The 25,795-nt window shown below is 50.2% G+C and overlaps 1 protein-coding gene across 1 annotated transcript in view; it reads right to left on the bottom strand.

Annotated features, from left to right (window-relative positions):
• Positions 1 to 25,795, bottom strand: part of Stard9 (StAR related lipid transfer domain containing 9) — an 83,703-nt gene that overhangs the window by 8,991 nt on the left and 48,917 nt on the right. The window contains exons 17-23 of the mRNA XM_042687593.1: positions 19,803 to 19,854; positions 19,366 to 19,503; positions 18,466 to 18,548; positions 18,230 to 18,333; positions 14,645 to 14,817; positions 13,754 to 14,210; positions 36 to 10,628 (exon numbers count right to left, since the gene is read on the bottom strand). Of these exons, the coding sequence (XP_042543527.1) occupies positions 36 to 10,628; positions 13,754 to 14,210; positions 14,645 to 14,817; positions 18,230 to 18,333; positions 18,466 to 18,548; positions 19,366 to 19,503; positions 19,803 to 19,854 (11,600 nt within the window). The remainder of the gene's footprint in view (positions 1 to 35; positions 10,629 to 13,753; positions 14,211 to 14,644; positions 14,818 to 18,229; positions 18,334 to 18,465; positions 18,549 to 19,365; positions 19,504 to 19,802; positions 19,855 to 25,795) is intronic.

Below are 25,795 nucleotides of genomic sequence, written 5' to 3'. Positions count from 1 at the left end.
CTCGGCCGCCCCTTGCCCTCCAGGCCGGCCCTTACCGAGTGTACAGCTCCTCCCAGCTGCCCGCCGGGGGCTCCGGGGCCAGTGCCTCCCCAGTCCCGTTCTGCAGCACCTGCAGCAGGGCATCCACCTCCCCGAAGCCGCGATGCAACTTTGCTTCTGTGAGCTCCACGCTCAGTGAGGGCTTGTGGACCCCCATTTGCAGGGGAATCGGTTTCGCCTGGGACCACTCAGCGTTGTGGCTCTGGTCATAGGGAAGTTGTGGAGGCCTCCGTCTCTTCTGTCTTGAGCAGGTCCTCAGCTCCTCACTCACACCCAGCCCCCCAGAAGAGTCATCCTGAACCCCATACCTGTCCCTCTGGCTATGATGCTGGCGCTCAGAGACCAGGCACATGTGGGAAACGGAGCGCAGCAGCTTCTGGGGTCTGCAGGCATGAGGTGAGCCCGAGGCAGGACCTCGAGGCTCTGCAGTGTCAGCGGACCGAGGGAGGGGCTGCTGCTCCCTCCATGGAGAGGAGAGGTCCACCATGGGGCGGGGCTCTGCTGGAGGCCTGCCAGGCCCCCCGAGGTTCAGTGGGCCTGGCTCTGGGTAAGCCGAGTTTCCTGGTAGCCTCTGGCTCCTTGAGGGTAGAGACGGCTGTCTGCACTGCGCCCCCGTGCTGTTCACAGGAGACGGCTGTCTGCACTGCTCCTCGGTGCTGGTTGTGGGAGACGGCTGTCCGCATTGTGCCTCGGTGCTGGTTGTGGGAGACGGCTGTCTGCACTGGGCCCCGGTGCTGGTCGTGGGAGATGGCTGTCTGCACTGTGCCCCGGTGCTGGTCGCTGGAGGGGGCTGTCTGCACTGCGCCCCGGTGCTGGTCGCTGGAGGGGGCTGTCTACACTGCGCCTCGGGAGTGGGAGACGGCTGCCTGCACTGCGCCCCGGTGCTGTTCACGGGAGGCAGCTGTCTGCACTGCGCCCCGGGAGTGGGAGACGGCTGTCTGCACTGCGCCCCAGTGCTAGTCGTTGGAGGGGGCTGTCTGCACTGCGCCCCAGTGCTGGTAGTGGGAGACGGCTGTCTGCACTGCGCCCCGGTGCTGGTCGCTGGAGGGGGCTGTCTGCACTGCGCCCCGGTGCTGGTCATGGGAGGAGGCTGTCTGCACTGCGCCCCGGTGCTGGTCGCTGGAGGGGGCTGTCTGCACTGCGCCCCGGTGCTGGTCATGGGAGGGGGCTGTCTGCACTGCGCCCCGGTGCTGGTCATGGGAGGAGGCTGTCTGCACTGCGCCCCGGTGCTGGTCACTTGAGGGGGCTGTCTACACTGCGCCCCGGTGCTGGTCACTTGAGGGGGCTGTCTGCACTGCGCCCCGGTGCTGGTCGCAGGAGGGGGCTGTCTGCACTGCGCCCCGGTGCTGGTTGCAGGAGGGGGCTGTCTGCACTGCGCCCCGGTGCTGTTCATGGGAGGCGGCTGTCTACACTGTGCTCCGGTGGCGGTCACCGGCTGTGGCTGCCCAGCAGCTTGGACTCTGGAGCTCCGCTGTGGGCTGCGCGGGGAGCTTGGCTTGAGGAGGAAGCTGTCAGTACTCTTTTCTGAGTGTTTCTGGCCTTGACTCTGAGATTCGATACTCAGGGAGCCCTCCAACCGATCTGGACCCTCATCCCCTGGCGGCCTTGAGGCGCCGGGCCCCAGCTGTGGGCTGGTGGAAGGCCCCACGTGGCCTCCAGGAGGCGGGGTGGAGGGGGCCTGAGTGGGGTCTGACTCTTGGCAGCTTGCGCTGAGAATAAGGATTGGCGAGGAGGCCCTGTCCACCGTGGCACTCGCCGGGCCCGGCTGCTTCTGGACACCAAGCTCCAGGGGGAAGTCTGGAGTACTGGGGACAAGCCTTGGGGGGCAAGGAATGTGGGGGCTGTTATCCATGCCAGGGCATCCTGGCTGGGAGGCAGGAGGCGGAGCAGCTTCAGAAGCTAGGGGGCTCACAGAAGGGAGGCTCTGCTCAAGAGACACTTTCTGAAGCCTCAGTGGAGACAGAGGTGTTGGCGGGCTCTGAGACCTTCCTTCATGAACCTCTGGGGATGCTGCCATTTTTGGTGGTGTTTCCTCAGCTTCTCGCTTCTCAAGTGCCACTGGGGTATCTCCCTTTCCTAGAGACGTGGTTTTGATGCCGGAGGCCAGCACTTCAAGGCTCACATTCACTTCTTGAGGCTTGGTCCCTGGGGCGGGGGCGGGAGGGAGTGGGGAGATGAGATCGGTCTGGGTGCCTTTATCCAAGGTAGTCTGAGTAGCTCCCTCCATCTTGAGGGCAGGCAGAGCCTCCTCTGGAGCGGAAACGTTGGTGGTCTGCTTCCTTGAGGCCACATTTGGCTGGGAGAGGCTTCCAAGCAGCTGCGAAGTGTTGTGCAGGAGCTGAGACAGGCGGAGAGACAGGCTGTGCATGCTGCTCCAGGAGGCCAGGTCGCAGGCTGGCCGTCTGTCGCTGTCAGGCTGCGTGGAGATGTCGGTGCAGCTCCAGCGGCGCCTGCAGCCAGGGGTCTGCGTGCCTTGCTCCAAGGTGTTCCTCCTGGCCAGCCCCCCGGGGTGGGCCTCTGCCCTGCCCAGCAGCCCAGCCCTGTCCACTGGAGTGGCAGCGTTCTCCTCAGCCAATAGGGGCTCACTCCGAAGATAGCTTGCCCCATCACTAGAGCCCTGGAACTGGAGTCTTCTATTGGTATCTAAAGTGGGGGCCACACCAGTACCAGTGAGCACATAGGGATCCCTCAAGGCCAACGAGGGATTCAGTACTTTCCCAGCCTCAACACAGCTTTGGGCATGCTCCGTGCTGCTGTGTGTTCTTGACAGCGTTCTGGCATGGGCACCGACCTGGGAGTTGAGTGGGGAACTCTGATCTTCTAAGCCACTGTCCATGCCAGTGCCGTGGGCCACATTCGATGGTTTCTGACTGAAAAGGAGATCAGCTGTACTGCCAAATACATACTGCTTCCAACCGATGCACACGGACCCATCTGGAGACAGAGGCAGGATGGAAGGAGTGCTGTCACTGGAGTCAAGGGTTAGCATCCCTTTGTCCACTGGAGAAAAGCAGTTCTCCGGCCTGACCTGGACACCCAGTGTCTCTGGCTTTCCCTGTGGAGCCTGTTCCCAAGAGCTATCCGCGCAACTGCTCACAAAACTGGGGGCTGGCATGCATGAGCAAGTGGGGAGTGTGGGATAAGGAGGGGTGACAGGTTTCTGGGCCCCATGGTCAGCAGAGCTACTGTACAAGTTAGGTAAGACCATCTGGTTGCTGTCCTCAGCCCGCAGAGCAGCTCTTGCCATTGGCTTTCTTGAGGAACGGCGGCTGGGACACAGGCTCTGCATGTCCCCCTCTCTAGGGGAAGGACAGGCCTTGCTCATTAGCTCCTGAAGGGACCGAGATGAGTTAACCACAGAGAACCGGGGTCTAGAGGAGGACTTGAAGTGTTGGGGACCGGAGAAGACTGCAATTATAGGATGTGAGTGCCTGTGATGGGGGGCTGGCTGCTTCCTATCAGAACAGGGCTGGCCAGGCCTCCGGGCAGCAGGCTGTGGCATTTGCTCTAGGGGTCCAGAAGCTGTGTCCTCAAAACCTGAGAAGAAACTCTGGAACATGGGAGAGTTTGTCATAGCCGCCTCAGCTCTCCTAGCGTGTCTAGCCTGACAGTGGTGCAAGCCATCTCCATCCGAGGGTGGAGGATTTCTGTGCTGGGCAGAGTCTTTCTCTCCAGAAGGTTCATCTCTCTGCTGCTCCTCTTCCTCCCAGGCACAGTCGGCCTGAGGACTGCGCACGTGTTTTAACCTTACACACTTGGCTTGGGGATCCAAGGACTTGGGCTGTGTCTTCTCTAAAAGGGATCTGATGGTGTTTTCTAGCTGTCTATGCTGTTCTTCTACCGCCAACTCACTCACAGTGAACCCTTCGCTTCCATTTGGGCTGTGTAGGCCCCAGGCTGTTACAGGTGGCTCTGGCTCCATGTCAGCTGCCTGTCCATGCTGGTCACTTATGGAACTCTCCGTCAGAGTCCTCGGTGACTCCAAGTATGAGCCCTCAAGCTCAGTGCTGCCTTTCTTCTCAGGATCCCCTACCAGCCCTGAGCTGCCATCAGCAGTGGAGGGAGTGAAGGAACTTGCTCTGGCACCAGGGGTGAATGAAGAGCTACAGGCCTGAGCGCGAGACAGGCCAGCAGCTGTGGTGCTTGGCTCAAGAGGGCTGCTGTCTCTTGGCCTGAGGCCCACATTTCTTTCTTTAAGCTCAAGGCCATGTGCCAGGGGCATGTCGGGTTCTGTGGAAGAGCCCTCTTCTCCCTCATCCACTTCACAGAACCTGGAAGGTTCTATGAAGGGTGAATGGCGAGCCCTGGCAGTCCCCTTCCTTGGGTCACCATCTCTAGCACACAGTGGAGGGGAAGAATGGAAGGTACAGACATTCCCAGCAATAAGAGCACTACCCAGGGGTTGGCAAGGAAAAGCTTCGCTCTCCTCTTCCTTCCGAGATAAGCCAAGTGGCCCACTGTCTTCAGGGCTTTCTAAGACAAAGCTGGCTAAAGTCTCAGTTTGGCATGCACATGGGGGCTCCTCTCCAACACCCCTAGGATCTGGTCTAGGTCTCTGATTTGGTAAAGTTGGCCTGAAAGCTTTGCCACCAGCCCTGCAGGCTTCTGGCAGCATAGACTCCGTCTTCTCCTTCCACTTCACGTGTTGCTGCTTGGGGGCTTCCATGCTGACCTTTCTCAGCGCTCCAGCCAGAACTGCAGGGTGTTTTGCACTTGTCATCGCTTCTTCTACGTCAGTGGAGGAGGCCTCAGGGCACTGGGTGGCATCAGCACAAGGCCCCGAGAGGCTGGTGGCGCTGTGAAAATCACATACCATAGGCTGACTTTCAACATGGGCTCTTTTGCCTCCCTGTGCGGCCACGAAGAAGGTGCTAGAGCCACTTCCATATGGCAATTCTGGCCGCTTTGGCTCTCGCAGCCCAGGCCTGTTGTCCCACCTGCCAGAGAAAGTGCCATCTTCAGTCTCCCAGGCAGCTAAGTGACTTTGCCTCTGTGGAGCCCTCCCAGGATCACAACAAGGGGCCTGAGAGGACACCCTCCTGTCCCGCTCCATGGCCGAGGAGAGCCTGTGGGAGACCCAGGGATCAGCAGAGGAAGGGGCTCTGGGTGCTTCTTCCTCCATCCCTGTGGTTTCAGAGCTAGAGTGACATGCAAACTGCTCACTGGCTTCCCGGAAGTATCTCAGTTCTCCAGCATGGCCTTTGTCGCTAGTGGCTCTAGGAGATGAGGCCCTTGAATGATGCCTTGGCCCTTCGTTCATTTCAGAATCGGACAGAGGCTGAAAGTCATCTTCACAGAGAAGGGTGGCCTGCGCTTCCTGCTCATCAGGTGACAGATGACCTGGTGTAGCAGACAATCCCTGTGCTTCGTCCTCATTCTGGGTCCTATCCAACACTTGTAACGGGTCCATTTGCCAGCATATTTCAGTGGTGCCTAAAGAACTTTCAGGCTCTAGTGACATTTCATAGTGAGGGAGGACTGTCCCCAACATGGCAAAGTCTCCGAGCTGCTTTCTCTGGGTGGTAACCTGTCTGATCTCCTTCAGGATGGCCAGGCACATGGACGCATGGACGGAGGAGTCTGACAGCACGGGCTCTGCCTCGGGCTCTTGTGGCAGGGAAATAGGTTCTAAGGAGGCGCTGCTGGGGGGGCCTTGGTCTTCAGCCTCCTCTGTCTTCTCCCTTGTCTCCCCACTTTGGTCAGTGTCCTCTTCTAAGAGGAAGCTGACCCTCTTTTCAAGCCGCCCAGAAATTCTGTTCAAGGAACTGGACCTTTTTTTTGGTATAGCTGCCTCAGTTTCAGACCCCAAATCTTCCTGGGTACTCAAAGCCATCAAAGCGATTCTGAGGTCCCTCCCTTGGTCGTGGGAGCTGGTGCTTGATGTCATCCAGTCCTCTGTCCCTAGTGGAATGCTGCTGTCCGATATAACGGACTGGCCATCAGATTCCATGGGTGTGGGCATCTCAGACCCATACCAAGCAGTGGGTGGCATGGAGAAGCCCCCTGAAACACTTCCCTCGGGACTCCTGGTCCCTCCACTCTGGTCCTGATGCCCTACTCTGGATCCCAAGGGACTTTCATGAATCTTCAGCATTGTAGGATCCAGCAGTGTCTCAACTGAAGACATATTTAGAGAATCAGAAGCATGAAGATGGTTTCTGGGCAACCTGGGAGAACCCAAGGGCAAGGAATTATTCCTCAGGTCTTGGCAGTAAGTAGTTGCGGAAAAGTCTGTCTGGGTCAGTAAGGGAAAGGCAGTCTCCTGGCTGGAAACTGTATCCAAACAGTGCTGGCTTGGATTAAGAAGTTTCTGAGTCTTTATTAGGTCTATATTTTCTTTCAGTGGGCACCTTCTACTTTTCCTGGCCATTTGTTCAAGAACTACTGGGTCCTCTGGCTCTGAACCACTAGAACATTCAGCAATTTGATTCATCTGAAAACCTTTTACAGTCTCTAGTTCCTCAAAACTTTCCAAGTCCCACATCTGTTCTTTGGAGTTTGCTGATTCTCCTCCCAGCTCGGTGTCCTTCCCAGACCCCTCTAGTCTGGTTGGCAAAGCTCTCGCCAATTCGTTCATCCTCCCCAGGTGAAGAGTAGTATTGGTGCTCTCTCCTTGAGCTGTGCCTCTTCCTGAAGGATCACATGTGCCTCTGGAGACTCTGTCTAACTCTACATCAGCTGTGTGAGTGTGCGCTCCCACGCTCTGACAGTCTTGTGCATGCTCACTTGACCTGAAGGGGCTCGTGGTGACCCTGTGGCAACTGTATACCTCTACTCCCCCAGCTTTGCTATATCTGAAGATCGCATCATCAATCTGTCTTGGAACAGATGGCTCTTTGTAGGATAGATGGTTTGCTGAGCTGCCTGGCCTCAGGGTATGGCCAGTCCTCCTGTGGTTCTTCTGGTCCTGGAACACAGACTCCTTACTGACTCCTGGTGTATGGGAAGCACGAAGCCGATTATTCTGCTGGGATTCAATTTCTGAGATGCTGTTTTCCAGTTGCCTTACACTCCTAATTAGCTTATCCATTTCATCAGCACTAGTAGTATTTTGTGTGTGTTTCTTTTCACAAGGTTCTCCTTTGATGCCAACCATTACTTGTGACTTTCTGGGGCCCTTGCATCCACCGGGATGTCTTTTCTTAGAGCATTTAACAGACCGCACTCCTTCACAGGCAGATTCCAGCCCTGGAAGCTTAAACTCTTCTGGGCTGTCTTTGGGATAGAGAGCTTTTCCAACAAGTCCTGTTTCATTCTTTCCTTCCCACCTGTGGGCTGGACTGTTACCCTGGGACATGGTCTTTTTCATTCTATGCTGGCCCGATCTGGACTTTAAAGCAGCAGAGGCTGTCAGGGAAATGTCCTTCTCTAGGCCCAAATCCGTGGTTTCACAGATAAAACCAGACCTGAGTCCAGAAGGAGACTGTCTGCCTTTTTCACGGGCCTGGGCCTGCAGGACAACCACACTCGGACCCGGATCTTCTTCCCCTTCTGCCTCAGAAGGGCACCAACAGACTTGAGCACCAACAGACTCAGAGCTGTCTAGGGAAGCACTGCAGAGGCTCTGCACAGGAGCCTTTTCTCTCTCTCCATGCTGCTCTATATTTAAAATTCCAACTTGACTTTCAAATTCACATACTTGTGTACTCGTAGAAGGGACACAGTGTCTGTTATGAGCGAAAAAACAATAAACAGAACTGTGGCTTTCTTCAATATTTCCAAGGCATTCCTCTAGTTTTCCAATCACTTCCCTAGCACACAGATCGACTGACCTGTCTGTTGTTACCTGGTGAAATGAAGCCATCTTGAGATCGTGGCTTTGGGATGACATTGGCAAACTATTCTCCAAATGAGGTTCTTGGAGGTCTTGGTGGCTGGGGTGAAAGCCCCAGGCTTCTCTAGGAGATGGGGATGGCCCCCGGACTTCCCTGTAGGCTGGAATCTCTAGGGCAGTTTCTGTCAGGGCATCTCTGCTCTTGGTTGTATAGAATGTTTCCAAGGGGGGTGGATGCAGGGAAGTGGGAAAAGGGTTCCAGGGAGCGGAGTGGAGGTGGAGCTCTGGAACTGATGGAGATGTAATGTTTTTGTGCCTTCTACCTGCTTTGTCAGCACTCTCTTGGCAATGGTTCTTCTCCTCCCTTAGGGGAGGAGGATGGCTGCTTTGACTTAATGGTCCCGCCTGGCTGTCACTCTTCTTCCTGAAAAGAGCCTGGTCTGGGAGCCAATCCTCTGCTTTGGTAGCTACAGTGCCATTACTGCGACAAACTCGGTTTTGAAAGAAATACTCATCAGAGGAAGTCAGTAGTACACGTTTCCGGCTACCATGAAAGCCCTCTTCCAAGTTGTTCTGTCCGCCCTCATGTGCACCTGTCACAGAATGGGGTACCTTGCGCTTGGCTGTTTGGACCTGTGCACGTGCAGATGCAGATGTCAGGGATTCCACATCTGCTGAGTATGCTCCATGACAACTCACTTCTTTGCCACTAGTGCTACTTGAACTGGCCTGGTCTTTCTCTGTTCTCAAATGCCTGGTTCTAGACAGATGCACTAGGAAGTTGTTGACATTTAGATTGCTAGATATCCCAGGGCCAACTGGCACTCGAGTATCTCCTTTTTTACCAGAAGCTTCAGCCAGGGAGCCAGAATCTTCCTTGGGGCAGAACAGAGCTTGCTTGAGCTCTCCTACAGCATCTGAAACAGGATGAGAGAGTTCAAGGAGGTACTTTTGCTGAAGTGAATCCCAATCTCTTTCGGGAAGGCTTTCTACATGGATGAATGAGGTGGCAGAGGAAGCCAACATGCTTGATACACTAGAACTGTGGGAAGCTTCAGAACCGCCCTGTTGGGTTATAACAGGAATTTCTCTACCCTCAAAGATGCCTGGATGAAGCCTTTGAGTTTCCCATGCTGTCAGCTTGGGTGGGTCTGAAGCAGAGGCTGGGTATGGATCTCTTGCACCACATGGCAGCTCAGGACCTCCCTGGAGCAGTCTGGAGCTGCCTGGCAGAGCTTTGTCTGCACCTGAAGGCTTTTGTTCTTCAGTAGTTAGCCTGTAGCCAGTTTTCTCCTCAGCACAGGGATGAGCTCCCTGGATGTCAGGACTTGCACATAAGGAACCCACTACTCCTTGGGGGCTGCCAGAATTGATCTTAGAGTCACAGGAAAACCACGAGTCCATGGACACTAGTGGGCTCCCTCTTAGAAGCTGTGTGCATTGGGAAGAGCCAGCTTGTTCAAAGTAGCCTGCCTCCACCTCTGATTTAGGGCACTCACAAGGGGGCTGGAAGTGAGGATCAAGGTAACATGAACTGCTCATTGGCAGGACAGCATTCAGCTTAGCTTCTATTCTGTGATCGATGAGACCAGGCCTGGATGCTGCCTCCTGGTCTCCTACAGGAAAAGCTGAGTTTGGTAGATGCCAAAAGGTCTCTGCAGGCATCTCATCAACTGAACCAAGGCAAGGTTCTTCTCGTTGGTCTTCCCTCAGTTCTTGCTCAGCACGGATCAGGCTATCCAAGGAAAAGCCTCTGTGAGCCTGAGCACATGGACCACAGTCCAAAGGTGTGCAGAAGCCTCTCAAGAAGGCTGTAGTTCTAGTCCTTGGGTGGCCATGGTTGGTGGGGTGATTGTCCCTAAGAAATTCATTTGGGCATTGGTACTCATTTTCAGCCAGTGAATCCTCAGATATCTGACTGTTGTCACTTTCAGAGTTCTCTGGTTCAGGGAGACTCTTCACCTGAGGGTCCTCTGACTTCGGGGGCTCTCTTTGGACTTCAGCACAGACACAAGAGAGAGAATCCACTGAGTAATTGCTATCTGCATCAGATAAATCATTTTCTTCTCTTGTGTGATCCACTACAGGGCTGGAATCTGGGAGTGCAGTCACGCTATCTGGATTTCCTGAGTTATGTTGTCTCCTCAAAGGATTACCATGAGGCAAATGAAAGGACTGTCTGGCGATGTCTCTGACCCTAGCTGCCAGCACTTTCTGTTGCCTTTTTGTTGTCTTGTTTGGAAAAGTTGGTTTGGCTTTGGCCTGAAATGTCTTGGTTCCTTTTCCATGCCCGGCTGCCTGCTTGGGCCCATGGGAATAATGGGGACAGCAAATGGCTCCCTTAGCAGGCTTGTGGGTCCCAAGGTCCCACTCTTTTTGCCACTCAGCTTGTGGGCTGACAGAGGCTGCTAGTCGCTTAGCACTCCTGGTCTGGATGGCAGGGGTCAAGGTCTTCAGTCTGTCCTTTGGCTTTAGCTTGTTAACTGACTGGCACACAGACATGAAGCCCAGAGATGCCATCTGACAGGGCTGTTTACCTACTCTCTCCACTTCCTGGATGTCCATAGCCTCGTGGCTGCTCACAGTGAGGCAGGGGTCTGGGGTGGAGGCTCCCTTGATGCCTGAAGTTCCCTTGGCCCAGCAGAGCTGCTCCTGGCCTGTGGGATGGAGGTTGCGCCTGCACAGATGTCTTTTCCTTAGTGGAAAAGAAGGAGCCTGGTGAACTGGATCTGCAGGTGGGGCTTTGTCTGGTTTCTGGTGAGTAGGGTTAGGCATCAGCAGTAATGTGGTAGGGGGATCCCAATTCAGGAAAATACTGTGGAGATAAGGAAAGCCATCTCAGTAAAAGTGAGAGGTCACAGAGGCATGTAACTTTCCATCACTTTCTTCTCTTAAAAGGCTACAAAAGCCAAGCTGGGTGCTGGTGGCTCACACCTGTAATCCTAGCTACACAGGAGGCTGAGAGCTGAGGATCATGGTTGAGAGCCAGCATGGACAGGAAAGTCAGTGAGACTCATCGCCAATAAGCCACTCAGAAAACCAGAAGTGGCATTGTGGCTCAAGTGGTAGAGCGCTGGCCTTGAGCTGAAGAGCTGAGGGACAGCTCCCAAGCCAAGAGTTCAAGCCCCACGACTGACCAAAAAAAAAAAAAAAAAAAACCAAACAGATAAATTTACAAAGTCCTATATTCTACAGAACTAACAAATCAGTGAAATGAAAGGCACCAAGCACCAGTGGCTCACACCTATAATCCTAGCTACTCAGGAGGCTGAGATCTGAGGATCGTGGTTCAAAGCCAGCCCAGGCAGGAAAGTTCCAGAGACTCTTATATCCAATAAGCCACTCAGAAAACCTCGAGTGGCTGTGGCTCAAGTGGTAGAGTACTCGCTTAGAGCTGAAGAGCTCAGGGATAGCACTCAGGTCCAGAGTTCAAGCCCCACAACCAACAACGACAACAACAAAAAAAAAACTCAAAAAAGGAAACATTTCAGCTGCTTTGGTGATAGCAATTCCTTTGTATAACTACTTAAAGATTTCACACACACACATATATACAGCATTAGTCATGGGACTTGAACTCTGGGCCTGGATACTGTCCCTAAGCTTTTCAGCACAAAGCAAGCACTCTACCACCCAAGCCACAGTGCCACTTTTGGTTTTTTGGTGGTTAATTGGAGATAAGAGTCTTGCAGACTTTCCTGCCCAGGCAGGCTTTGAACTGTAATCCTCAGATCTCAGCCTCCTGAGTAGCTAGGATTATAGGTGTGGGCCACCAGTGTGCAGCAAAAAAAAAAAAAAAAAAAAAAAATTTAAAGGATGATACCAAGAAACTTAAAGATGTAATAATCACAAGTATAAATTTTCTTTGGATCTTGATTTGAAGAAACTACTGTCCGGATCGGAAGGTGGCTCAGTGGTAGAGTGCTTGCCTTGCATGCATGAGGCCCTGGGTTCGATTCCTCAGCACTACATAAGCAGAAAAAGCCGGAAGTGGCGCTGTGGTTCAAGTGGTAGAGCAGTAGCCTTGAGCTGAAGAGCTGAGGGACAGTGCCCAGGCCCACAGTTCAGGCCCCACAACCAAAAAAGAAAAAAAAGAAACTACTGCCAAAAGAGATTTTTCAAGTGATGAGAAACTTGAATGTGGTCTAGGTTTTAGATTATATCAAGTAATTAATTTTAATCTTGGTAGGTAGATATTGTGGTTATATGAAGAGTCCAAACTGGAAATGGTGGCTCAAGCCTGTAAACCTATTACTTGGGAGGTAGAGATGGTAGGCTGTGGTTCACAGCCAGCCTTGGCAAAAAGAAGTCCATGAGATTCCAACTCAACTAATTGTTAGGTATAGTGACCCATGTCTGTTACCCCAGCTATGGAGGAAGCACAATAGCGTCATATAGTGGTACCCACAAGTCATCCCAGCAATACAGGGAAGCACAAGGAGGATGATCCCAGTCCAGGCTGGCCTGGGTACAAAGAAAGACACTAGCTTGAAAATAACCAATGCAAAAAGGGGCTTTGAGGTGTGGATCAAATGGCATACTGCCTGGCTAGCAAGTACAAGGTCCTAAGTTCAAACCCTAGCAACTACCAAGAAGAGGTGCATACTAAAAATGTAGGGTTGGGCTGGGAAGGTGGCTCAGTGGTAGAGTGCTTGCCTTGCATGCATGAGGTCCTGGGTTCGATTCCTCAGCACCACATAAGCAGAAAAAGCCGGAGGTGGCACTGGCTCAAATGGTAGAGCACTAGCCTTGAGCTGAAGAACTCAGGGACAGCACCCAGGCCCAAAGTACATGCCCCATGACCGGCAAAAAAACAAATATTTAAATAAAAATAAAAATGTAGGGTTGCAATAACATAATGTCAGTTGTTCTAAAAAGACTTTGGCGCCGGACGCCGGTGGCTTACGCCTATAATCCTAGCTACTCAGGAGGCTGAGATCTGAGGATAGCGGTTCGAAGCCAGCCGGGGCAGGAAAGCCCATGAGACTCTCATCTCCAATAAACCACTAGAAAACCGGAAGTGGCACTGTGGTTCTAGCGGTAGAGCAGTCGCCTTGAGCTGAAGAGCGCAGGGACAGTGCCCAGGCCCTGAGTTCAAGCCCCACAACCGGCCAAAAAAAAAAAAAAAAGACTTTGGGAAATGGGAAGGTGGAAGATTCAGCAAGTTGCTGAGTATGGACTAGGTTTTAGATTATATCAAGTAATTAATTCAGCAAATTTCTAAATCTTGATAACTGCTGAATTTGGGTGATATATATACTAGAGTCTCAACTTTATTACAAAATTTTTTCATAATTAAATGCTTTCAAAGAAAAAAACCTGCCTAGTACTCTGAGGACCAGATAAGTGAGCAAAGGTAAGAACCTCAGGATGTTAACGGCGAGGCTTCTGTGGGCAAGGCCCCGGGTAGGCTGTGAGGACGTGAGGACTAGACGCAGGCCTCTGCTCCAAGAATCTGGGAGCTATCCTCTTTTCAGCAGTTGGGAGTGAAAGGGAAGAGAAACAAGACCCCAACATGAGCCTGTAAGTCAAAAAACTAACTGGCCCACCACCAGGAGGCAGGGCCAGGAAGTTGACTTGATGTGACAGGGCAGGGAAGGCAGGAGCGGGAGGCAGATGTGGGGAGGATCGTCTGGTTTGAGGCAGGATGAGACTAAGGTGGCAGGATACATAAGCAAATGCACTGGGACATCTGGGTAGGAAGAGTGGATGGCAAAGAGGCTGAGATCCTTATCACAGGAAGCATGAGCTGCCTCTCTGAAGGGGAGGGAGAAGGGAGGAGACTGGATCTGGAAGGATTCAGAGGAAAGAAGAGAAGCCAGAGGGCAGAATGGCGATGGGGAAGGGAGGAACACACGCAATCCTCCGCTTCACTAAGCATTGGGGAGTACAGAACATTGCCTGGACAGGGTGCTTCTAGGTGACAACCACTGGTTGTACCTGTGTAGCTGGGACAAGTGCTGGCTGCAGAACTTTTGGACACCCAAAGAACAGCGGCTTGCCCATCTGCTTCTATGCGGAGGCACTGGGACTAGAGGTATCTGGCATGGGGACTTCCAGGTGCTGTCATCCTGAGGCCAGCACGGTGTACTGCTCTGTTCCAGTCTCCTCTGGGCCTCCTGTAGCCTCTGGTTCTTAATGGTTCTCCCCAGGTGGGATGAAACCTTTCTTCTCCGGATGCTCCGCTCTGCTACCCGAAGAGCGTGTCTCCGCAGAAACTGCAGCCGCACCACCCTCTTCTGGCTTCGGACCAGTGGGGTTGGTGGAGTCTCAAGACCTGTCTGAATCCAGGCATCAGTTTCCACTGAGACCTCAAGTTCTTCCCCTGCTCCACGGTCCACCTGCTGCTCCTGTAAGCTGGCCAGCCAGGGCTCTTGTCTGAGCAGCCACTGCTGGTCTGGGAACCAAAAACACCCAGAGAGAAGGTCAGCACATCCTTCTTCCTCCGTAGCTGGCTGCACTCAGACACCTCCAGCCAGGCTGAAACTGGGTGGAAAGGGCTGGCTAAGGTGATAGTGGTAGAGGGATAGTGACAGAGAAAGGGACAAAGACTCCTAGGTCTCGGTACAGCAGTGGGTACCGGCTAGAGCAGGCAGAAAAGCATGGACGAGTATGACAGCAAGTCGTAAGTAGGAGGCCTGACATTTTGAGAGGCCACAAGGAAGCTGGCTCCCTTCTTATTACAGCCCGTGGTCGCTAAAGGAAGCGAGAGAACACCTAATGCCGAAGGTTCCGTCATATCACAAAGAAAACAGGAGAATATAGAAGGTTGTGGAAGCATGAAATTAGAGAAATTCAGTGAAACGGACAGGTAAAATGGTGGGCACTTACTGCCTTTGGTCTGTTGGTGGACACAAGCGCGGCTGGATTCCAGTTCCTTCTCAGCTCTGATCTGTCCTGCTAAGATTCCTTGCCTTAAGTCCTCCACATAGCACTGCCGTTGCTGAATCTCCCCATCCCTTGGTGACTGGTGGTTCCTGTCACGTGGCTCTCCCAGCAGTTTTCTGTTACAAAAGGGTGCGGGGTCACCCAAGCCAAACAAGCTCAGGACCAATTGGTGGCAGTCTAAGTCCCTGAATTCAACAGGGTAGACAGAGTGCTAGACTTCCAGCAGCTTGGAACAAGCAGGCCTGGTGTCACAAGCAGCATGTGATGTCACAAGTGTGGGAGGGAGAGCAGTCAGTAGGCAGGCATATTCTTACAGCTGTGTATGTACACAGTTGTTTGACACACAGACAAGTTCATTTTGGTTAAGGAAATTGCAGGGAAATAAAACAGATGTGTTTTTAAAGGTACCAAAAGATCTAGAAGTTTTGTTCCTAAAACAAAAAGGCTTCAGCTAAAAAAATGTGGGCAACTCCTAAGTATAGCAAAGCTACAGAAACATCAGGCAGGAAAACTAGGGGGTGCTGGGAGGGCGGGCCACTTCCCTCCCTCGAACTGAAAGCAGACAGTCCCACCACCTGGCCATGAGAAGCAGCTGTGCTGAATTGCGAATGTATGTGGTGTCAGACCTGTGTCTCACAGGAGACCCCAAGACAGCTTGTCCCAGGAAGAGAGAGTTAGAATAGGGCTTAAAGAGGGCTTAGATTCAGGGCTGGGAAGGTGGCTCAGTGGTAGAGCGCTTGCCTTGCATGCATGAGGCCCTGGGTTCGATTACTCAGCACCACATAAGCAAAAAGAAAAAAGCCGGAAGTGGTGCTCTGGCTCAAGTGGTAGAGCGTTAGCCTTGAGCTGAAGAGCTGAGGGACAGCGCCCAGGCCCAGAGTTCAGGCCCCACAACCGGACCCAAAAAAAAAAAAAGAGTTTTAGATTCAGCTGGGTGCTAGTGGCTCATACCTGTAATCCTAGCTACTACTCAGGAGGCTAAGATCTGAGGATCATGGTTCAAAGCCAGCTTGGACAGGAAAGTCCATGAGACCGTTACCTCCAGCTAACCACCAGAAAATTGAAAGTGGCTCTGTGTCTCAAAATGGTAGAGCATTATCCTTGAGCAAGTAGAGCTCAGGGACAGCAACTAAGCCCTGAGTTCAAGGCCCAGGATGGCACCAAGAAAATAAAAAGCTAACTGCATATAACTGGCATGGTTGCACACTCCTACATAGTTCTATTTGGGAGACTGAGGCAGGAAGATTGCTTAAAGCCCAGGAGTTCAAGATCAACTTGCAACATAGCAAGATCCTGTCTCAAATAAACAAAAAAAAATAAAAAATAAGTAAAAGAGCCCACTCAACTGCATGGCTCCTTCAGAGTGGGGATGAGAGTATCTGGGAAGATCAGATTCTGCGAGAGGCTAACCAAAACTCCAGAATTAGGCTTACTTTGCCTAGCTCTACTCTACTCCTCTACTCCTACTCTACCTCTACTCTTCTCCCAGGCCATCATGTGGAAGGCTTGGCAAGGCTTCCTTACTGGCTTGATGTTAGAACCAGATCTCAAGTAGTTGAGACATTTGCTTGGAGGAATTAAATTCTTTTCAGCCTACCACTCACTATATTATGGACCGTCAATGTCCTCCAAGGCCAATGTGTCGACAGCTTGGGCCCAGTCGTGGTATTACTGGGAAGCAGTGGAATCTTTAGGAGGTGAGGCCTAGTGGAAGAAGTTAGGCCACTGGAAACCCTGTCCCTTCCTTTTTTTTTTTTTTGTTGGGCATAGGACCTGAACTCTGGGCCTAGGCACTGTCCCTCAGCTCTTCAGCCCCAGGCTACCACTCTACCACTTGAGCCACAGCTCCACTTCTGGCTTTTTCTGCTTATGTGGTGCTGAGGAATCGAACCCAGGGCCTCATGCATGTGAGGCAACCACTCTACCACTGAGCCACCTTCCCAGCCCCCCACTTCCATTTTTAATTCAATATTTGCTGTCCTGAGGTGAAGGCTTCCTCTGCCATATACTCCTACCACGATCTGTTCTGCTGTCACAGCTGCAAAAGTAACATTGACAACTAACCATAGTCTGAAACCTCTAAAGTTGTGAACCAAAATATACCTTTCCTTTTTGTAAGTTGGTTGTTTTAGGTATTTTGTTATAGTAACACACAGCTGACTAACACATCATTTTGAATTGTAGAATGAAATCACAGAGTATAAAAATGAAGGCCCACAAACTATGTAGTAGTCTAGGAGTCAAATCTGATCTGCTCCCTCTTTTTGTAAATATATTTTTACTGAAATATAGCCACGCCTACTTGTTTATGTATTACCAAGTACTGCTTGGGGGCCATACTGGCAAAGATGAGTAGGTGAAGCAGAGGCCATATGGCCCACAAAGCCTGAAATACTATCTAGTTTTAGAAACAAGTTCACCTTTGTCATAGAAAGAATTATAATTTTTCAGTCAGTGAAGGACACATGGGTGAAATAAGTAGATGGGGAGAACTGGCAGAGCAGTTATGCCCTGGGAAGGAGATTGTGAGATGATTTGATAGCTAATGGATCCAAGACCCACACATTTGAGCAAGTGTCTTAGGGGAAGGAAAAAGAAAGAGCAGGACAGGGAAGCTTGGGAGCCAAGCCCATCCAAGAGCAGGAGAGACTCATGGAGACACTGCCACAAATCCACTCTGCGAGCCCTGATGACAATGTACATGTTTTTCTACTATTTTTTTTTTTTTTTTGGTCAGTCATGGGGCTTGAACTCTGGACCTGAGTTCTGTCCCTCAGCTCTTCAGCTCAAAGCTAGTGCTCTACCACTTGAGCTACAATGACCCTTCAGGTTTTCTGGTTGTTTATTGGAGATAAAACTTTCATGGTCTTTCCTGCCCAGGCTGGCTTTGAACCGTGATTCTCATATCTCAGCCTCCTGAGTAGCTAGGATTACAGGCGTGAGCCACCAGTGCCTGGCTTTTCTCTACTCTTATATATTCCTTTGCCCAATCACCTTGAGTACCCTTGAAAGCTGGGAGGAAGCCTCAACAGCTCTTGTACTCATGTACTCTGCTAGCCTGCTAAACCAGCATTATGTGCACAGTGTCAAGATCTGCCACTTGCTTGAGCAGTGGCGGGTTGATTTTAGTGATTTCAGTCTATGGTCAGCTGGCCCTGTTGCTGTGGGGCCCGAGTCAAAGCTGAATGTCATGGTGAGGAGTGTGAGGTAAGCAAGAAGCAGGGAAGGGACAGAGAAGGGCCTGGGACAAAATACAATCCTCCAAATATACACCCCTAGTGATCTACTCTTCCAGCTAGACCTCACCTCCTAATGTTTCCCAAACTCCCAAAAACAGCACCATCAGTTAGAGATCGTTTCTTCAACATACTGAGACACTTCATATTCTAACCATAATCATTAACCAAGTCAATTCAGGCAAAGTTCATTGAGACATTGGCTACCCACTAGTCACCTCTCTGCTCCACATTGCAATGGACTACAAAACAAAAGAGAGGCTCCATACCAATACAAACTTCTACTTCTCACCTTTCCTTCCAAAGCACAGGGCAGAGACCCAGCCGGGAAGCAGTGACATCTCCATCCAAGTCCAGCCATTCCAAAGAGCCACTGTTGCCAACAGCTTCTCCAACCTGGCACAAAGAAGAAGGCACAGTGAAGATGCTACCATCACCCCAAGCCAACAGAACAGGTCAAAGCTCACGCTTCTCCCCTAAGAAGAAGAGCAAAGCCAGCAGCAGCCTAGAAACCACAGCCAGGCTAACCTGCCTTCGCTGGCGCAGGACAGCGGCCTCTGCTGGGTGACTGAACCGGAACTTGTGCGCTTTCCCCAGCGTGATCACAGCTCCTGTGATACGAGACACATGAGAGTTCAGTCAGCAGGCCAAGTTTTTTTTTGTTTTTTTGTTTTATTTGTCAGTCGTGGAGCTTGAACTCTGGGCCTGAGCGCTGTCCCTCAGCTCTTCAGCTCACGACTAGAACGCTACCACTTGAGCTGCAGCACCACTTTCGGTTTTCTAGTGGCTTATTGGAGAGTTTCATGGACTTTCCTGGGCTGGCTTTGAACCAGGATCCTCAGATCTCAGCCTCCTGAGTAGCTAAGATTACAGGCGTGAGCTACCGGTGCCCAGCCAGCAGGCTAAGTTTTATGTGCAAAGTACTGTGAGATAAAGTCATGTCCTTAACAAGTCAATGATTTAGCTGAGTTGGTATGAAGTAACTCTAAGTCTCCCAGCACACACAGGGAAGTAAATAAACCAAAGGGACTTTTGCGCTCCAAGAAGAAGCAAGCTGAGTTCCAGTTGGAGTAGCTGGGCAAAGCTTCATGGAAGAAAGAATCTAAGTTCACTGTCAAAATACAGAAAGAGTTCTGTAGTAGTAACAGTAGTGACAGTAATAATGACATGTTTTTACTAAGTGCCAAGGACAGGACTCATTTAATCCTCACAATGATCCCTAATTGTACAGACGAGGAAACTTTCATAAGGACAAAAACCTTCATAAGGACAAAGTTAACAATACAGGTACAAATTTCAGAGAGTCATTCTCCATTCTTAGGTGAAGAAGATCATGTGAGGAAACTTCAGGTCTCTGGGTGCAGAGGCCACAGGATTCATGGAGTCTGCTTCTCCATCATTCACACTGGCATAAGCAGACAGTCCTACCTTGGGTCAGACGGCAGGCGGCGGTGACCTCTCGGCCATTGACGGTGCAGCGTGCTCCCTGAGTAGGCCGAAGAATGACTACCCCACAGGCGCTGGTGATTGTGCAGTGGTCTCTCTCAATCCACTGGCCCTGCAGGACTACAGAAGGGGTGGTGGCCACTTGGGTGGGGAGATAATCCAGCTAATCCTCCTCCAGTCTGTGAGATCAGAATCCAACATCTGCACCATCTCCCACCACAAGAGAAAGGAAGAAGCACCATCTGAAGCCACCCAAAGCTAAAAAGTCTGCTAAGTTTCTGCCTTCCATATCCCAGGCCTAAGTCCAGCAGCAGCAAGGAAAGCTGACTCCTCTCCACTCAAACTTCCTCGGAAGAAACCTTCTAGGAATGAAAAGCGGCCACCAAGTGTCAGATCTGTTATATATCACTATCACTTACCAATGTCCTGCTCCTGGTCTGAGTCAATCCTTCCGATTTTTGTTGTCCCTTCCTAAGAGAAGAAAGCCATTTTAATAAAAATGAAAAGAGATCCAGCCCTACCCCTCAAATTAGAATCTGAATTTGAGTATTTTCACTGTCTTCCCCTCTTATCCCCCTTCCCATCCCAACCTTTTCTAAATCACTTCTTTGGACCAGGCTGTTTTGACTCTGTCCCTCACTCTACAGCCCAGGGAGCCTCTGGAAGGGAGAGGCAAAAATAAGATAGCAAAATCCAACAATCAGCTGAGTGCTAGTATCTCACACCTGTAATCCTAGCTACTCAGAAGGCTGAGATCTGAGGATCATGGTTCAAAGCCAGCCCAGGCAGGAAAGTCCATGAGACTCGTATCTCCAATTAACCACCAGAAAACCAGAAGTGGCACTGTGGCTCAAAGTAGTAGAGCACTAGCCTTGATCAAAAGAGCTCAGGGACAGTAGCCAGGCCCAGAGTTCAAGCCCCATGACAGATTAAGAAAAAAAAAAAAATCCAACAATTACAAACTCCTTTCTGTCCTCCTGTAGCCTGGAGTTAGTGAACAGCCAGCCAGTCATCAGTCAGAAATTTCCTATCTGAGGAAATGGGTCCCCGGAAGGACTAAGGTTAGTGTGGTCCAAATTTGATCCAGTAACTGTCAGAGACAAGTGGTTTTTGTTTGTCTGTGCTGGTAGCAAGGCTTGAACTTAGGCCCTGGGTCCTGTCTCTGACCTTTTGTGTCCAAGGCTAGGGTTCTACTTCTAGTTTTTGGTGGTTAAATGGAAATAAAATGGCTCATAGGATTTCCTGGCCCTCCAGACTTCAAACCACAATCCTCAGATTTTAGCCTCCTCTTAGCTAGGATTACAGATATGAACTACTGGCACCTGACTTTTTTTTTTCCTTAAGGGAGATCTGTGAAAACCCACGACTGTTACCTTCTTGTCTGCAGATGAAGTATAACACACACCAGATTCTAAGAAGGGTAAAGCACAAGCAGGAGAAAAGCACCTCTAGAATCAAAAAGAACTGGAAGAGAGTACAAGAGAGGAGGAGGAAACTGGAGTTAGTAATAAGTTACTAGGTTAGTAATAGCTAAATCTTTGGCTCTTGGATTTCAGGGAATCTGTTTAAGACCATATTTGAGGAAAGCAGTGACATGGCAACAAATTGCTTACTATTTTTTTTTTTTTTTTGGTCGTGGGGCTTGAACTCTGGGCCTGAACACTGCCCCTGAGCTCTTCAGCTCAAGGTGAATGTTCTTTTTTTTTTTTTTTTGAGTCCGGTCGTGGGGCCTAAACTCTGGGCCTGGGCGCTGTCCCTCAGCTCTTCAGCTCAAGGCTAGCATTCTACCACTTGAGCCACAGTGCTACTTCCGGCTTTTTTGTTTTTTTATGCTTATGTGGTGCTGAGGAATCAAACCCAGGGCCGCATGCATGCAAGGCAAGCGCTCTACCACTGAGCCACCTTTCCAGCCCTCAAGGTGAATGTTCTACCACTTGAGCCACAGTACCACTTCCAGTTTTCTGGTGATTAATTGGAGATAAGAGTCTCACGGACTTTCCTGCCCTGGCTGGCTGCCCGGCTAAGTTTATTTTTTAATGTATTTTTATGGTTATTATAAGAGTGATCTAGGGCTGGGAAGGTGGCTCAGTGGTAGAGCGCTTGCCTTGCATGCTTGAGGCCCTCCCTGGGTTCGATTCCTCAGCACCACATAAGCAAAAAGAAAAAAGCCAGAAGTGGCACTGTGGCTCAAGTGGTAGAGCACTAGTCTTGAGCTGAAGAGCTGAGGGACAGTGCCCAAGTCCAGAGTTCAGGCCCCATGACCGAAAAAAAAAAAAAAAAAAAAGAGTGATCTACAAAAGGGTTACAGTTTCATAAATTAGGTGAGAGTTCATTTCTTGTTGGACAATGTCACCCTTTCCTTCATTTTCCCTCAGTTTATTTACTCTTAAAATTATTATTTATTATATTATTAGTGATTCTGGTCACACTTGCTACACAGTGCTCTATCACTTGAGCCACATCTCTATCCCTTTTTGCGTTAGGTTGGCTTTTAGACAGGGTCTCCCATTTCTGTTTGTGTTGGCCTCCACCCGCATAGCTGAGACTCCAGGTGTGAACCAGCATGCCCAGTTTTGTTTACCAAAATGGACTTCCCCTAACTTCTTATACAGGAGGGCTTCAAACCACAATCCTCCTAATCTCTAGCTCCCAAATTGGGATAACAGGTGTGGGCCACTGAGTCCCTGATTAAAAATGCTAAATTGTAAATATATTTTCATCATATGAAGTGCTGAGTGTTTTTTTTCTCCTCTTCTTCTTACTTCTTCCTTCCTCCTTCTTCCTTCTTCCTTCCTCCTTCTTCCCTCTTCCTTCTCCTTCTCCTTCTTCTTCTTCTGATTGTAGGGCTTAAACTCTAGACCTGGGAGCTGTACCTGAGCTCTTCAGCTCTAGCCTTTAGAGTTCTACCACTTGAAGCACAATGCCACTTCTGATTTTTCTGGTGGTTTGTTGGAGATAAGAGTTTCATGGACTTTCCTGCCAGGGCTGGCTTTGAACCGTGATCCTCAGATCTCCATCTCCTGAGTACTAGGATTACAGGTATGAACCATCAGTGCCTGGCTATCTCTTTATTTGGTGGGTTTTGAGACACAGTCTTACTACATAGCTCAGGTAGGACTGAATTTCACAATTCTCATGTCTGAGCCTCCCAAGTACTGGAGTTACAGGCGTGTACCATCACATCCAGCCTTATTCAATCCTTTAACAACTCTAAACTGTCTCCTTCTTAGAGGCAAGGAATCTGAAACTCACAGGGAATAATCGCCCAGACCAAAACAAAACCCACATTCCAAATAGAAGTGCTCTAACTAGAATTTCGATCTCTGGATCTTACGCTTTTGCCTTTTTAGCCTCAGCCAACCCCCTCCCGGAACCATGCTAAAAGTGACGGGAGAGCTCTCTGTTAGGTTTTAACTGTCAGTAGCAAGAGCAGCCCTATGGCTTGTAAAAAGAAAAACCTGGAGATAATGAATAAGGTCTGACCTCCTTGTTCCCCATAGCCTCTCTTCCCTGCCTGCACACACACTGCCAGAAACCAGCTTTTCCTGCTTTGATGCTGAGGATCACAGGAGTCCACAAACACTGGCAAATAAGCCACTCAAGGAAAAGAGGTCAGAACCCTCCTGTGAGGATCCTCATCAATAGGGACAGTCCTGATGAGGCCCAGTCTTCCCAAAAAGATGAAGACTAGAGCACATCACAATGGTTGATTTGCAGACAAAAAACAACAAAAATGCAGCATCTCAAGTAACAAGAAGCAAGACCACCTGTGTTTGCTGTCCCTCTGGCCTTAGCCTCTTCGTGAAGGGAGAATTAGAAGGTAGGAAAAAGAAAAGGCCAGCCGAGCATGGTGGCTCATGCCTATAATCCTAGCTATTCAGGAAGGTTAGATATGAGGATCTCAGTTCAAAGCCAGCACGGGCAGAAAAGACCCTGAGACTCTTATCTCCAGTAAACCACTCAGAAAACTAGAAGTGGCACTGTGGCTCAAATGGTAGAGCGCTAACCTTGAGCGGAAGAGCTGAGGGACAGCACCCAGGCCCAGAGTTCAAGCCCCACAACTGACAAAAAGAAAGAAAGAGAGAAAGAAAAAAAGAGAGAAAGAAAGAAAAAGAAAGAAAGGCCGGGCGCTGGTGGCTCATGCCTGTAATCCTAGCTACTCAGGAGGCTGAGATCTGAGGATCGCGGTTCAAAGCCAGCCCAGGCAGAAGAGACCGTGAGACTCCTATCTCCAATAAACCACCAGAAAACCGGAAGTGGCGCTCTAGCTCAAGTTGTAGAGCGCTCGCCTTGAGCTGAAGAGCTGAGGGACAGTGCCCAGGCCCAGAGTTCAAGCCCCACAACCGACAAAAAAAAAAAACACAGAAAAAGAAAGAAAGAAAGATGGGAAGGTGGCTCAGTGGCTAGCTTTGCATGCCTGAGGCCCTGTGTTCAATTCCTCAACACCACATAAGAAAAAAGAAAAAAGCTGGAAGTGGCGCTGTGGCTCAAGTGGTAGAGTGTTAGCCTTGAGCTGAAGAGCTGAGGGACAGTGCCCAGGCCCAGAGTTTAGGCCCCACAACCGGACCCCCCCCCCCAAAAAAAAAAAAAAAAGAAGAAGAAAAGAAAAGAAAAAGCCAGGTGTGAGTAACCTTCAGCCTCTTTTTCCTGCCCAGGTTGATTTCCAGGCAAACCATGGGAAAACAGCTTCCAGGGCATTACCAGGGACTAGTTTGGCTGGTAGTCAAGTGAGTAAATAAACACAGAATCTTGGGCATTACTGCTACACTGTTATGTAAGAGGAGTTTAAAGAAAACAAAACAGGTACATAAAGTGCCGATGTGCCAAGATTAGAGACAGATTATCATCTCATCACTCAGGGCTCTGGAAATGCACGGAGGGAGCAAAGTGCTCACTGTTCACTAAGTGCTAATCCCTGTAGGATTCCTCTGTATGCAGAGGAGTCATCACTTGGCCCCAGGCTAGGGTTCATTTCAGCAGACATGGCCCTCAACCTTCTGCTGCCACCCTGAGATCTCCTGTCTAACACCCACTCACTCTACAGCCAGCCAACCTATCCATCAGTTCTATCAGACAGTAATCATGTTCATCTGGACTCTTCCTGACCTCACTCTTTTCCTATGGTTCTGAGGAAGGGAAGATTCTATGTAACCTTTGGGTATTGAGATCTGTTAAGTCCAAAGTAGACAACCACTTTCTGCACAATGTTTTCCCAATGTGCCAGAAAATAAGCAACTCACGTGTGAGCTGTTCAGTCTCTGATAGCTTCCCTAAGGGCTAAGAACAGAGACAGCTTTGCTACGCTCTCATTTCCACATGGAGCAGAGAAGAGCCGATTTCTCCAGGGATAACAGCCGCTTTAGATATCCCCCACTGATGCCCTCTTTGTTTTTTTTAAATGTCATCTGGGGGCAATTATGACAATTGAGTTCTCAGTGAGCACTGGGACGCTGGCCAAGCCCACCAGAACTGTCCTCTAACAAAAGGACATATTTGGTGATGACAGGGCATGTATCTACCATGGATTACTAATTCTTAAAATGTATAAAGGTACACACGTGTAATCCTAAAATTTGGGAGATAGAGGCAGGAAGATCTTTAGTTCAAGACCAGCCTGAGCTATATAGTGAGACTCTCTCAAAACAAACCAACAACAAAAACCAACGACCTAGCTCCTAGGTGATGAAAGCCAGGCAAACTGGTTTTGTTCAGAGAGCCTTAACTATTCTATTTTCTTCTACACATACTTCTGTCCTTACATCCTCACTTCAGTTCTTTGAACCCTCCCTCATGCTTGCAGCTTCCTTTTATCTACTTTCTCCCTTCTTTTACAGTAGAATGTAGTGATGGAGAACTGGGAGGTGCAGGGTTTTTGGTTTTTGTGCCAGCCCTAGGCTTGAATTCTGGACCTGGGCTCTGTTCTTTGGTTTTGTTTTGTTTTGCTGTTGTTTTTCTCAATGCTAGCACTCTACCAGTTAAGCCATAACTCCACTTTTCAGAGGTTGGCTGGAGATAAGAATCTCAGACTTTCCTACATGGGCTGGCTCTGAATTGCAATCCTCAGGATCTCAGCTTCCTGAGTAGCTAGGATTACAGGCATAACTCACTGGCACCTAGATGGAGATGCAGTTTTTATTGATGTGGGGGCTAACATGGGAAAACATGAGAAGAAAACTAATTAGTCTTTTGAATCCCAATATCATTGAGCAACTTGCATTTATAGTTTAGGAGTGCTTATGGTATTATTTTTCTGAAACAGGGTCTTGCTATGTTATGCTGACTGGCCTCAAACTCCTGGGCACAAGTGATCCTCTTGCCTCAGTCTCTCCATCAGCTGGGACTATGGGTATGCACCAAGGTGACTTGCTTATGCGGATGGTAATTTTGTGGTCAGGATTTCACTCTCTAAGAC

The sequence above is a fragment of the Dipodomys spectabilis genome, unplaced genomic scaffold (assembly GCF_019054845.1).
Source record: "Dipodomys spectabilis isolate Male_0828 unplaced genomic scaffold, ASM1905484v1 ptg000108l, whole genome shotgun sequence".
In the NCBI taxonomy this organism is placed as follows: domain Eukaryota; kingdom Metazoa; phylum Chordata; class Mammalia; order Rodentia; family Heteromyidae; genus Dipodomys; species Dipodomys spectabilis.
This window is presented reverse-complemented; position numbering and strand designations above follow the sequence as displayed.